Source organism: Struthio camelus, chromosome 2 (genome assembly GCF_040807025.1).
Source record: "Struthio camelus isolate bStrCam1 chromosome 2, bStrCam1.hap1, whole genome shotgun sequence".
Lineage (NCBI taxonomy): Eukaryota > Metazoa > Chordata > Aves > Struthioniformes > Struthionidae > Struthio > Struthio camelus.
In genome coordinates, this window is record NC_090943.1 from 121,250,964 (window position 1) to 121,265,714 (window position 14,751).

At 43.7% G+C, this 14,751-nt stretch overlaps 1 protein-coding gene across 1 annotated transcript in view; it reads right to left on the reverse strand.

Moving 5' to 3' along the window:
- Positions 1 to 9,358, reverse strand: part of ANKRD29 (ankyrin repeat domain 29) — a 35,696-nt gene extending 26,338 nt beyond the window's left edge. Inside the window, exons 1-3 of the mRNA XM_068932363.1 lie at positions 9,290 to 9,358; positions 3,812 to 3,922; positions 1,599 to 1,697 (exon numbers count right to left, since the gene is read on the reverse strand). Coding sequence (XP_068788464.1) covers positions 1,599 to 1,697; positions 3,812 to 3,922; positions 9,290 to 9,310 — 231 coding nt within the window. The 5' untranslated portion in view covers positions 9,311 to 9,358. The remainder of the gene's footprint in view (positions 1 to 1,598; positions 1,698 to 3,811; positions 3,923 to 9,289) is intronic.
- Positions 9,359 to 14,751: the final 5,393 nt, after the last annotated feature.

Genomic DNA, 14,751 nt, shown 5'->3' on the forward strand with positions numbered 1-14,751 from the left:
CAGTGAGTTCTGTCATTAACATCTGAGTAAATCAGGATGAAAAATGAGTATTTTAACAGCTGGAAAGAGGAAAAAAAAGAAGGTAAGGAAGAAGGAAAGAAGACAAGCAGGCTTTCCTAGCTTTGGGCTCTCTCATCCCATGTAGGAGATACAGGAAAATGGAGCGAGATATGGAAATTCACTCCAGTGCCAAAGGCCTTTACAATTGCACATGGCCCCTGGAGACCGTTTTAGAGTTCGCTTTCAAAGGCGAACTCTATGGGGCTCTCACTTCCCTGAGGTTCACACCAACTTCAGAGTACAAGAGCATTGATTTGCGTAGGCGCATTAACTTCCAAAATAGTGTCGTTAGTCTTTAGGACTCTATTCCATCTATTTTGCTATGCCTTCCTCCCTGGAGTGACTTTGGAGGATTCCCGTGTTTCTCTTTTTATTGGCTTGCTGAACCAATATACCCAGAGTGATACTCAAGAGCATATCTATAAAACTCTGTTCTCAACCTCTCCTTTTGTTGCGGTCTTTCTGGCAATGTTTATCTAAGGGAAAGTACATGTTTACATACATGTTTTGTTGGAACAGGATTTTGCTGAAAGATACTGACATCATGATTAAAGCAAGCTTAGGCTAGTTAGTGCAAAGACACTTATACCACCAGACATGGCTTTCACTGACTCAGTAACTTGCAGATATCAGCATGAGATTAATGCTCTAGTTCCAGGTAACCAAGGAAAGTAAGAAATATCTGCTTGTACTGTTGAGTGAAGAAAATACTGCCATCCCAGATCTCCTGCAGTCATTCCATATTACTGCAAGCTCTCATAAAACTGCTGTTCTCTTAGGACCAGTGCAACTCTCTTTGTCCCACAGCAATTTTGTTTTCTCTGTAGCCAGCACACAAAACCAGAATAGTTGCAGCTATTCCTACAATCGTTTGCCCAGGATGTGAGGGGAAGGCACTTCCATAAAGCTAGCTGCTGACATTTTCCCATTCCAAGGATAATTAGGGTCCCACAAAAAAGCATGCCATGGCACGAAAGATGCCTTGAACGCAGAGTAGACATGCAGGAAAGAATATGGATGATTAAGCTATGTGATCATCAGAGATGATTTGGCTCTGACTGAGAAGCAGAAACTCCAAAGCATACTGAGTCGAAATAATTCCTGGGCTAGCAATGGCATCAGCTCCATTTTAATGACCAGACACTGCAAATCAAAAGGTAAAGGACTTCTCCCTATCATAAGACATTTATCCCATCCTGAGAGCTGTAAGTTACTGTATTAGTAAGTAAAATGGCAGATGCATAAAGGATTTACCATGGGGTTACACCTCATATGTAACTGCCCCATGTCAAGTGGATGTCCTGGAAATGTTTGATGAATTACAAATAAATTTAGCTCCAGCATCTCATTTTCTATCATAAATTCCAGACATCTGATTCTTTGGTGTCCTCCGGAGAACAGATCCTGTATATACATGCACTGCATAGCAAATGCCAAATAAGCAACTGGCAAATAAGCAACAGACAACACTCCTTTATTATTTCCAATACACAACAGTCACTTAATCAATCCCTGTTTGAATGCAGAACTTCTCCTACCTCTCTCTGCAGATTGATATCTGCTCCTTGCAACACCAATTCCCGAACACAATCTATGTGGCCATAGTAAGAGGCTACCATCAGAGCTGTTGTGCCAAGCTGGGAGTAAGGAAAAACAAATCAGTACCTTCAACAGACACCTCCAGCAATGAATCAGGCTGTCCGGAAGAGACAGTACCTCTTCTGAAAAGCTCAAGGCAGTTTATGATCATTGATCAGAGAACCTGTTTGTTCTTTTCCACTTCATAAACGGTGGAGCAATTTTCCCCTAAACGGATTCTAAAACAGCTTGAAACTTGCTATGAAAAATATTTTGAAAATGAGGAATTAACCAGTGTTAAAAACAAACAGCAAAAACTTTATAGACTTTCCTGCAACGCTAAGGCATGACCCTTCAAGGAACAACATATGCAATGACTTTGCATTATTGTCCCTAAAATAAATGCAACAATAACAACAACAATATTTTTGATGTATATATTTTTTTTTTATCAGAGATAGCAAAGATCTTTGCACCATTTGCAGAACAACAACCTTAGACACAGAAGTTAAGGGACTCTTCTGGCGTCACATAAAGAATCAGTGTCAGGAATAGGGTCCAGGTGTCTTAACTGCTATTCTCTGCCCAAATGACTACAGCACACCCTGTCTGCAGAAGGCTGTGACTCTTTACATTATATCAGACAATGTCCCTAACCAGCGATCTGCGTTCAGGTTACCTAGGTGGCCCAACAAGGTCACTGCTTCAGTGAATCAAATAATGTTTAGGTTATAAATATGTGGGGTATGGATGATACGCCAAGACCATATGCATAAGGATGAAACTCATCCTTCTGAAACCTTCACACATACCAATGCAATCTAAGGAAGGAACGTGTGACTTTGCAAAGAAGAAGCATGCAGCCTTAATTATATGAAAATATTTTAGTCTAGAAAATATGTATGCCTGATACAATTAACAAGTCAGGATATTTTACAGTACTTTGTAAATACTCTTGATCGAAATTTTTTCTTGAGAAAAAACGAACAGTCACAGACCTTATTTCTTGACATCTACATCTACCTCTGTCCTGTTTCCTTCACACCCCAGTCTGAACACACTTTACTATGAAAATATTCCCCTTGAAAATGACAGTCACAGAATCAGTACCAGAAGTATCACAGGACAATTGTGCCTTCCTACGGGGCAAAAATGAATGGACAGGTTCTTGTCTTTCAGAAAAAGCCAATGGGAGTTGGGCATCAAACTTGCTACTTAGAAAATCTCTTGCACTTTGAAGCTGTTCAAAGTGAGAGAAGCTATGGCAGGTTAATGTTTCAGGCTAGAAGTAGCACTAAACCTGTACAACACAAGTATGACTCTCAACAAGTCAGCTCAAACACTAAACACAGGAAACTTGGGGACTGCTTAACCTTGGCTTTCCCCTGCTCTTTGCAGAAGGCAAGTACAATCAAGTAACCGTCCATATGCTCTAGACTGATTAGCAAGCCATGTATGTTATCTGGGTTTTCAGCCCATTTCTGATCTAAAAACTAATTTCAGCTCATACCAAGGCAGTCAGGAAATCCCCATCGAATCTATCTGCAATGCATCTGGGCTCCTCTTTGCTTGGAAATCCTATTGTGCCTTTGTGTTGGCGTCAACTGCAGGAGCTACTCGGGGAGAGTAAAGAAGAAGTTAGAGGGCCAGCAGTTTAGCAGTTTATTGAACAGCACCACTGCGTGTAGCAGACGCTGCCTGCCCTACGGGGCTGCACATCAAATGCAACCTTTCACATTGCCTAAATGGAGACTATGGTCCAAGGTTATTTTAAACTAATTATGAGGAGCTCTCGTAGCTGACAGAAACATGGCTACCTGTGATCAGTTGAGTCGACTTGTCACAGTGATCTATTACTACAATGACATTTCCTTGCAAAGAGAAGCCTGAGGTGCTAGAATCTGTGTTTTAATGTCAACTCCACAAATAACTATGTAAGCCACATTTTTGAGTGCTGGCAAATTCCTAACCCCTTGCCACTGATGTAAATCATCACACTCTTTTCTCCTGAGTTTCAAACTTGTTTCTTGGCAAGAGAAGGTTTTAAATCACGTCTAAGTGTCATAAGACTCTCAGATGCCTCATGTCAGATGCCTGCCACACCCTCTGTGCAGTGGGCTATGGAAAAGGGATGTAAATCAGTGCTGTGGGCATGTGTGCGTTGCATGCATACACTGTCTTTGCAGTCCACATCTACTCGCCCACTGTTCAGCAGGAGCTGGAGAAGAGCCAGGTTTCCTTTCCTTGCAGCCCAAAATGCAGCATTGGCGAGCGGTGTTTCTTTCTGGTGAAAAAAAAAGCAGAAATAGAAAACTTTGCAAGATACTGTGGACAAGCACACACATGCAAATTCTGCATTCGGATCAAGCGTGCTTCAGTTCAGGTGCGCTGTTCTCTTAAAACTGGACCGTGGAAGAGAAGCTAATTTAGTTTATTTGCGCAATTAGAGAGATCAGTCTTCATGTGTTATCTCATGTTGTTTCAGGTCCTTCCCGTGTCCATAGCAGCCTATGACTCTTAGCTTGCTGTGTAATGAGAGCTGATGACGCAAGCCCAAATCCCCGGGGAAACATCACAAAAAACACTGTGCTACCTGGTACCTGTATTGGCCGTTTGTGTGGTGGGGCTGAGCACAGTTACGGAGGCTGAATCATCCTGCTGACAAGCCCTGCTGCAGGACATCCTGGCTTCCAGGCTGTTTCTCTGCTGTCTCCTTCCTTGCTGCATATAAAGTCCCAGTACGTGAAAAGTACTGCTCATGCATCTCCCACACTGTTAGGTTTGCCTGCTTCCTGGAAATAACACTCTGTGTAACTATGGTCATGGGAGATATCTCCAGGGTGATAGTAGAAAAAGAAAGCTTCAATCATGATGTCTACAGACTTTGAAGTTCATTTACTATATGTGCAAGGCAAGGCAGTGTGTAAGGCAAAATTGGGAAACTCTGCAATCTAGATACCACAGATCACTGTTAAACAATACAATATAATAAACTCCTTGGGCTTTCAGAGTCCTAAAAGCGCTGCCACACTGTGACTTTTCCTGTGTAGGAGCAAACTATCACTGCCCCAGCCTAGGAGGAAGACAGCAAAAAAGGACAGAGACTCTGCTCCTGACCTCCTTATCTGATCCATGCAGAAAGCTGCCCAAACGCTATCCTGACAGATCAGCACTGCCAGGAGGGAAGCGCTGAAGTGAAGCAAAGCTGCGGTGGCGATGATACACGTCCTGCAGCAGGTCATGCATCTGATTTTTAATAAGGCTCAATATCACTAACAGTTCAATAAAGCAGCTTTTCACTGGTAGTAATCTGAGACGGCAGCAGCGTCAAAAGCACCGAGGGGCCTTGGTCTCCAATAAATCCTGCCTCCAAGATAACCCAAAGGAAATGCAAAATGAAAATAAGTCAGCCATTCTTCTGCAGAATATTAAATATTCACTTTGCCCATGTCCAAATGTCAATACACAAGCGTAATGTCATAGAGAAACAGGATTAAATAGTTTTATGGTTGATATTTAAAATATACACATGTATCAGTTTAAATTGCTTCCTTTGTTGACACGCAAATCATAAACCTCACAGAAACCTGTAGATACAAGCTCAGTTCTGTATGAATCTGACCCAGACCGGTCACACTGAGCGCTTTTAATTGGTTTTACTTTTAATATTTTTTGGTGTTAGCAAGTAGGCAAATTGGCAGCTGTTGAAGACCAGAGAAGTTTCAACCCTTCTGTAAATCATGAGACATTTCCTATAAATTGATAGCAATATTTCTTGTACCAGCACATACAGAGGCAGGAGTCTGGAAAAGAGAATTACGTCAGGCACAATAGGCGAAATTTTGGTCTTCCTTTTACAGCTGACAAACTCTTCATTTCCAAAGATGAATCTGTAAATAGTGTCACTTGGAACACAGCTAGTGTTTCTTACCCTCCTGGATGGCTGCTAGTCATGAGGTACAGTTTCTCTATCTTTACCCCCACAACCCATTAACATTTTAGGTAAATGCAGACAGGTGACTTAAACACACAGTGGATCCATGTCGCCCATTCTGCCCTAACCTACAATGCAGATATTTATTTACAGAGCTGATATTTAGGAATATTGTCTTTATTATTATGGTGTTCAGTGGAAAATTATTGCAAAAAAGTGATCTTTAGATCTTACAGAGTAGAAAATCAGATTTCAAGGTAAAAATAGGAGCTCTGCATGGAGGGACAACGCTCCTTATTTTTTGCCATCTCATTCTATCCCATAAAGGTTTGGAAAACGTTGGGGATTGCAATATATCCATATAAGGAAAAGTTTATTCCCTCCAGCCCAGTTCTCACTATGAAGGTAGGGTGGCAATATGATTCCATTTTATTTTGCCTACAACCCCTTTACATATCAGGTAGGCAGGAACTGGAATCACTATTCAGGAGCTCTTTACTTGCTCCCATCATTTTACACGAGGAGAGAAGAGAAGAGAACTAAGTTGCTAGCACCAAAGTAGTCTGAAACTAGAGGCCTGAAGTCTTGATGACCCACAAAGTCCTCCCTCTTTTTTCCCGTAATTCCTACACCAGCCAAATTGTCCTCATACTTTGGATCAAGTCCAAGCTATGGAAGAATTCTCATATGCATCAAGGACGTGAAATCAGGTCTTTCCCGGTGGTGTTTCTGACCCAGTTTGGAATGACTGCTGTCAGTACTTCTGCTTCCCCTAATACCCTCACATTGCTGGAAATTCCTTATATAAAACTTGAGCATACAGTGCACACTCAGAACATCAACCACGCAGTGATTAGATAAAAAAAGCAAACACAAACCTGAGCTATTTTGTATGCTAAGCTGAATGGAATGTGCAAAAATCAAACAGCCGGGCCACTTACCCAGGGACAGCCTGGAGAAGTGCCATGTAGCCATTTCTCTTCTATTTTCAAAGCAAAGATTTATACCTTTGTGCTCCTCATTTCCAGGCGATATCAGCAACACTGACATCAATAGAAGGCGCAGTAAACATCGGTAGGAAGCACAGTAAAAGGTTTTATTTGGCGATTAATGATCAGATGAACTGAATCACTTCTGAGCAATAAACTGGTTTTCAACCCCAGGACATGACATAAGCCTTGACTGCTGCTGTTTAGCTATGTATTCAATCCTCTCCCCTCAGGTATTTCTTAGGGAGAGGTAATGTCGAATTGCAAGAGATTAACTGAATAAAATTGTGATGTTATTCTTATTATAAAGCTAGTCTGCTCCTAAAATCCTTAAAATACAAAACTGATCCTCAGCACTGACAGCCAGGGAACAGAACATAATAAGGGTCTCAAAGAGCGATTAGCTAATAGCTTTGGTGAAAATGACATATTTCATTATGCCATTTGCTCCAGCATCAGCAACTTTCAGGATACCGTTGCTTGTACTTCATCAAGATCTCTAAAGTATTATTTCAAATTCTGGCTGTGCTATTAATTTTAATCATTTATACACTTTTAGAAAAGCCCAATGGTGGAAAACTGGCACTATATTCATGCTGTGCTGACACCAAGCACAAAAACCTACTCAAAAATAGTCTAGAGGAAAATATATTTCACAAATCGGACAAGACCTTTTCTATATTGGAATATAGAAGAAATAAAATGGAATAATGTATGTGTCATCTTAGGAATACTGGGGAGGAAAGAGCCTTTGAACGCTGTGATGGCCAGGCCCCGTTCCCTGCCCTACCTTTGACTTGCTATGTGCACAAAGAGGCAGGTCGCAGTAGGGCAACAGCTGAGGAGGGAGAGAGTAGATCCTAAACAGTGATCTTGAAGGTGAAAGAGAAGAGGCACAATAGGCAGAGAGAGAGAAAGAGGGAGAAAGAGAGCACCAGGCCAGGGCCTGGTTCCTTGTACTGTCAGAATACAAGAAAATTCCCTTTTTGGTCTCAGGATCCAAACGAGTCCCTGTGGAAAAGAGAATCTGAGGAAAAGGTTTTAAGAAGAAGAGCTGGAAATGTGAATCAAGTATGAGACAACGGAAAATGTGAGTGGTACTTGGGAGGAAAGACAGAGGACTTCATTGGACAGTAGCACATGCTACATGCAGGATCTTGAGCAAAGAGAAAGGTAGCTGAAGACACAGATAGAAGTTTAAGCAGGCAAAAATGCCGAGAAACTGCTGGAAGAAGAGGGAGTAGTCATGTGTACAGACAGTGAGAAATACAGAGAAATGCTAGCTCATAGCTAAGTAGGATGATAAAGGGGAAAACAGGTAGACAGCAGCAAATGGGGATGGGAGGAGCGCACGGCAAGTTCACAGCCTTCTGAGAGAAAGAGAAAATATCAAGCAGTGAGACAGACACAGAAAAGAGAGAGAAAGCAGGGGGAGGTGGTGGTAGGTGCTGGGGGACAGCTTGCTGGAGGGAGAGGGGTCTGGTGCCGAGCTACCCCGAACAGGAGCTGATAGGAAGAGAATAGAAAAAAAGACCTGAAGGACAAGGTGAAAAGCTAAGCAGGCCAAAAAGGCAGGAGAAGGCAAGAAAACACAAGGCTGGCACCACATTACAACCTCAGCTGCTACCGAAAAGCAGGAGAAAGAGCAGGAGCAAATTGAGGTAGATGCTTATGAGGGCAGGAGAAAAGAAAGGAAGGAGCAAGAGGGTGGGAATGAGCCAGGGAGACAGCGCAGAGGGACAGAGCGGACTGAAGAGGCACGAGGACGAGAGAGGGCCAAAAAGGGGATGAACGCAGAGATTTCAGCGCTCGGCGCAGAGCTGAGCAGCGCTCTGCGGGACGGCACCCTGCCGGGCACCAAAGCAGGGCTTCGCCGGCCAGTGGGAGCCACCTGCTGCGCTGGGCAGTGCCACCGGCGAAACCGAGATGCCGCGGCGCTCCCGTGGGGACACACGCTGACAGCAACAAGAGGCAAGGACGGGGAATCATCCCGCACGTAAAGCAACGCAACACAAGCAGCATGACAACGGGCTGGCACGGGAGCTGGCGATCAATACAACAAGAGCCGGCAGAGGATGCAAAAAGTGCATAGCTGAGGAGACGCACAGCTAGCATAAATATTATCTGTTATCCTCGGTAAACCGCTGCTTGCCTCTGATCTTATCAATCCCCTCTGCAGACTTAAAAAACTCATTTTGGTGACTCTCCTGAAAAAGGCTGCCCTGGCCTGGCGTTGCATGGGAGAGGCGCAAGAAGTAAAAGCGACCGCAGGCGGAAAAGGCAACGAGCCCGACCGCTGCGGGGACCCTGGATAAATGCTGCCGCCGCACTATTACACAGCCGGCACTAGCAGAGGAGCGGAGAAGCGGCCGGGGCGCTTCCGACCGCGTCCTCCCCAGCGATGTGTGCGGGGTGACCGGCCGCCCGGCAGGCGTTTGTATAACACCGCAGGGGCATCCCTTTGGGGAGGCGGAGAGAGCCCCTCGCTCCATCACCTGCAACCGCAGGGTGCACCCCGCAGCCGGGAAGGGCGCTTCTGGTTTCCTTTCCTCCCCCTTAACCCCCCTCCCCTATTTTTTCTTAAAAATAAAAAAATTAAAAAAAAAAAACCCAAACAAGAATATGACGGAGCATTTCAGCGGCTGCCGGCACGGAGAGCACAAAACGAGAGGCCAAACGTGCATCCCCCCCCCCCTCTTTCCGCCTCCCCCGCCGGCGCCCGGCTCACCTTGAACGACATGGTGCACATCGCAGCGGGCCGCGCCGCCCCGCGCCCCGCCCCGCGCAGCCCCGCGCAGCGGCGCGCCGCTGCGCGGGGCTGCGCGGGGCGGGGCGCGGGGCTGCGCGGCGCCGCCGCCTTCCTTCCCCGCAGGCGTTCGTGCCCGCGAGTTTAATAGCATTAAAGTGTTTTTTAAAATGTATTATTATTATTATTATTATTATTATTATTATTATTATTATTATTATCATTTATATTTATATTATTATTTATATTTATATTTATTATATTATATTTATATTTATATTTATATTTATATTTATATTTATATTTATATTTATATTTATATTTATATTTATATTTATATTATTTTATTATTATACTTTCCAACAGGTCAGTCCCCAGCCAGCAGTACAGGCTGGGGACTGACCTGTTGGAAAGTAGCTCTGCCGAGAAGGACCTGGGAGTGCTGGTGGACACCAAGTTAAGCACGAGCCAGCAGTGTGCCCTTGCGGCCAAGAAGGCCAATGGGATCCTGGGGTGCATTAGGCAGAGTGTTGCCAGCAGGTGGAGGGAGGTGATCCTGCCCCTCTACTCAGCCCTGGGGAGGCCTCACCTGGAGTACTGTGTCCAGTTCTGGGCTCCCCAGTACAAGAGAGACATGGCACTCCTGGAGAGAGTCCAGCGGAGGGCTACCAAGATGATTAGAGGGCTGGAGCACCTCTCCTCTGAAGAAAGACTGCAAGAGCTGGGCCTGTTCAGCCTGGGGAAGAGAAGATTGAGAGGGGATCTCATCAACGTGTACAAGTATCTGAAGGGGGAGTGTCAAGAGGATGAAGCCAGCCTCTTCTCCGTGTGCCCAGCAACAGGACAAGAGGCAGCGGGCACAAACTGAACCACAGGAAGTTCCATCTGAACCTGAGAAAAAACTTCTTCACTGTGAGGGTGACAGAGCGTTGGAACAGGTTGCCCAGAGAGGTGGTGGAGTCTCCTTCCCTGGAGATATTCAAAAGCCGTCTGGATGTGATCCTGGGCAATATGCTCTAGGAGACCCTGCTTGAGCAGGGAGGTTGGACTAGATGATCTCCAGAGGTCCCTTCCAACCTAAACGATTCTGTGATTCTGTGATTCTATTATTATTATTAATTATTAGATCGGTCCCCCCCGCACAGACCTAGCTCCGAAACGATGCAAAACCTCCCCGCTTTCCCCCCGACTGGCATGGCGCTTCTTTTGCATCTCACGTCTTTTCCCCTTCACGGCAGGGCAACGCTGCCAAACGGTCCGGGTTGTGAGCGCCCGGCCGGCTTGCGCGCCTCCGGCTAGCACCGAGACGCTTATCTCACACGCAGGACGCGCCTGCCTTCGGAAGAGGGCAAGTTCTTGAGGGTTTAATTTGAAATCGGTAAAAATGAGCAGCTATACAGCTGGTGCTGAAACGCGGTCCCCAAACATGTCCTGTTTTGCCTGGCTGCCCGCAGATTTCGCTGAAAGTCGGCGGAATATAAAGAAATATAAAGGCAAAACTGGGCATGCTGTGGTGGGAGATTCCTGAATTGCTTTGCTCTTGTCGGCGTAAACTGAGCCCTTAGGGATTTTGTTCTTTTGATGTGCGCATAGAGATCCCATTCACAAGAAAATTAAGCGTGTGCATTGAGAGAACAAATATATTTGCACTAAGATCCAAGTAGTTCCTTCTGCAAATCTGCAAGTGGAGGATTTTCTGCAGGTTTTTTTTTTTTTTTCCCCTGAGGCAAAATTCATCTGTGCATGCAATAAAACAAATTGTAGGCAAGCAGATGAGAGCTGCTCACAGCATAAGCTCATCTTATAGTGTATGGCCTGGTGTGAACCTCACCTTAATTACTGCTAGGATCATATAAATACAAGTGATCGTTCTGATTGTTTCTGAAACTTAAAAATACTGGATAAACTCGGTAGATTGCAGAGTTAAGAGTCACCCTTGCTCTGATCCAGCTGCATAGCTATGCTTGCCCATTGATAGAGGAAAATATTAGTAATCTGTACGCACTCCCTGCCTCACCCCTGGAAAATCCCTGTGTTTATTCAGTCTATCTTGAATAATATGCCAACCATATAACAATCAACAGCCAAAAAAGTTAGTTCTCTGACAAAGAAAAAACAAAGAATTCTCTGGATGAGCTACAAAGAGGGAGAGTAATACAATCCAGTTTTTCTTTTGGGCTGCATTTATTTTATATAGTAAGGGACAAAGACATTTCTTAATTTGCCCACAAAATCTGAAACTACCACCTGTTTTCTATTGCATATGCTGAGCATATTCATTTTGCGATATTGACCCAAACATGCGTATTTATGCAAACACATATATACATTTCCATTTGCTTTAAAAAACAGTTATCAACAGGCTATCATCCATAAAGTGTTTAGAAATGCCGATAAAAAGTAAGTAAACAGATATCTGTATTTCAGCAGAGCAAGGTGGTTAGTGTTTGTATTTTGACTTCAGTGAGCTCAGACCTGGGATTCTGCCCCGTTTTGAGGACTGATAGCTGACTTTGACTGACATTTGCTTGACTCCAGAGCTCACTGCTGCTCGTTATATCAAACACTGCATCTATCCCCAAGCCATGTAATTCAGGACAGGTTGCATCGGCAAATGTGTTTCTGTCCCAACTTTTCATATTTTTGGTACGCTAGTATGTCTATAGCATTGATGCATTTGCTTCCATTATCATCTGTATAGTATAAAGACCATTGCTGGGAGCTTGTGAGATTTGTTCCCTGACTGCAACTTATTTTTTATGAAGCTTTAGGAAAGAGAAGGTGGAGAGCTTAATATAATGTTAGGGATTTCAGCTCTGTTGTCTTCTTTCTCAAAATATGAACTGCCGTGAATATTTAGTTATTTAAATATTCAAAAATAGAAATGGGTTTGTACACTTTTTCAGAAATAAATTACTTTATTTAATGATTAAAAAGAAAAGGTAGTTTAAAAACTTAATTGGAGTTCCAGTTTACAAATTTCGAAGCCTATTTTTACTCGGTCAACAACAGTAATGTTTTAAAAGGTTGCAAATGAAAACTTATTGATTGTTCTGGATAAAAAGAGAAGGCTGCCGTAAAGAATAGATTGTATTTCTATTTTACTAAAGAAATCAATTCTCTTTACTACCCTAGTTCTCTGTGTGCAATTTTACAAAGGAGAATCGTTGCCTTTTAGAGGATTGTTGTGTGTTTCTGCCTATGACTTCCCATGTAGATTTGGGCAAGACTTTTGCACCAGTATCTTCAAAAATGGCTCCTCATTTTGGGTTCTGCATGCTCTCTCATCTTATAACCCAAAATGCAGACAGCTAGGTCAAAGGCTACTTTTGAAAACATCGGCTAAGCTTTTTTGCACATCAGTTGTCACCGGCAGCATATTCAGCACACAAGAAGACAGCAGCTCTAAAACTTCTTTCTCTTTGCCTCACCTGTGGACCCTTTGTGGAGATGTCTACGTTACTGTTTTAACTGGGCTCAGGAGTACACCTCTGAAACGGATCTCCTGATGGCCTCTCCTTTCTGTGTTGTTGTTCATACTGGGGCCTGACCGTGCAGCATGCAAACTGGCTTCTTTGTGAATGAAATGAAACTAGAAGTTCTCCAGGAGGGGACTTGACGGACTGCAACTGCAAATGGGCGTTCACGTCCTGGGATTGAACAGCAGCTAATCTGAAGTTAAAAAAAAAAAAAAAAAGAAAGAAAGAAATGGGTACAAACTGGACTTCAGGTCCTCGGCACCAACTGTTTTGGTCTACAAATCCACCCCTGTTAGTCTCCGCTACCTGCTAATGTAGACAGCCTGTGCTGTCCAAAGCAGATTGCTACTGGTAGCTCAGGTCTATCTCCACACTACAAATGCAGTCCTTGGTGCGGAAGAAAGACCCTACAGCATGTTGGCCCGACCATCCACTCTGGCCTACTCTGCTGCCTGAAAAGTAGCCAAAGCCTTTTGCCACAGGTCCTTCCTCTTCTCTTGTTTGTGTTTTCTCATCCAGTTAGAAATTTGAAAGCCTCAGCATTTGCCAGGGACTTACAGATGTCCTGCAATAACTACAAACGGGCCACAAAGTGTCCAGAAATCCTGGACCTGCCCACCATGCTTTACAGGTTGACTTTGTAGCTCGCATACAGTCCACATGCTATACTTACTATGTGTGTGCTTCACCAGCTCTCTCCATGAACACAGCAAACCCAACCTTTTCAGGATGCAATCTGCGCAAGCAAATTCATGGTATAAAACATGCACAAGAAACGCAACACTTTCCGAACATGCTATACCTGTGCAACATGAGCAATACATCCTGGAGTGCCTGGCCATGCCCATCCTCTGCTTGGGAGTATGAACCATTCCAAAATCAGCACGTTATATCACCTGCCCAAGGGAATCCTCAGCTGCTTCTTGGTTGCAACTTTTTAATGGCCTTCCTCCGTAGGCACTTAGGGTTGAAGATCTGGGCTTCCTTCTTTAAATAAGAACAGCTCTGCATATCTCATGTGAAACACTTAAGCAACCGCAGATAAAAATAGCTGCATATCTCACATGGATTATTGTTTACGAAATTGGCTAACCGTTGCTTGCTAAGTGCTAGGACATCACGAGGTGACCATTAATTCAAGTGCCATAAATTGCTGTTATTCTAACTTTCTATTAAGATATTTTTTGAAAACCACTCTTGAAAATAGGGATAGTGAAAGATCTGAGAGGAATTTCTGAATTATTTAGATGAATTATTTAGAGGATGTTTTACAGCCTGCATTCAATTGTGAGCGCAGACAGTCTTAAATCACGAAAGTGCCAGCACACATCCATCAACACGTCATTGTAAAAATGCACAGGCGCGCACACGCACTAGGTGCCTCACAGCCATGTTACTGAGGTGGTGCGGAATCACCTAACTTGGTCTATCTATGAGTGAAAAAGATGCTGTTCATTTCAAGCCAAAAAATGGTATTCTTGCTAGCACTCCATGGACAAAGACTTCAGTAACATACAGAGTAGATTACTGCATAGAAAAAACGTCGGGAAGACCTGATGCTTGGGATACTGGAATCAGAAACCGTACAATACAGCTCCTAGGGTTAGTTCACAGGACTGCCTCAAGTTAATTCCTGCTATAACTCCTTTCCAGTACATTTTTCGCCTCTTCTATGAGACTGAGTTGAGGTGTTGGAAAGCCCTTGTGCAGTGATTCTTCAAGGAGTCTTACCTGCTTTGGTCAGTGTTTTTGTTGCACAAAGAACCTAATCTAATTTGAATGGAAAATGGAATACTGCAAAGTACAGAGAAGATTAATCCAACATATTGAGTGACTGCTAATTTTGCAGTTACCAGGGACACCATAATCTTCAAACTGTCTATTGCACTTTTCGTGTAAATATTAAAAAAAAAATTTTGTAAGTCCTATTGTTATCCCTGTTATTTAAGAGAGGAAACCAAGGAA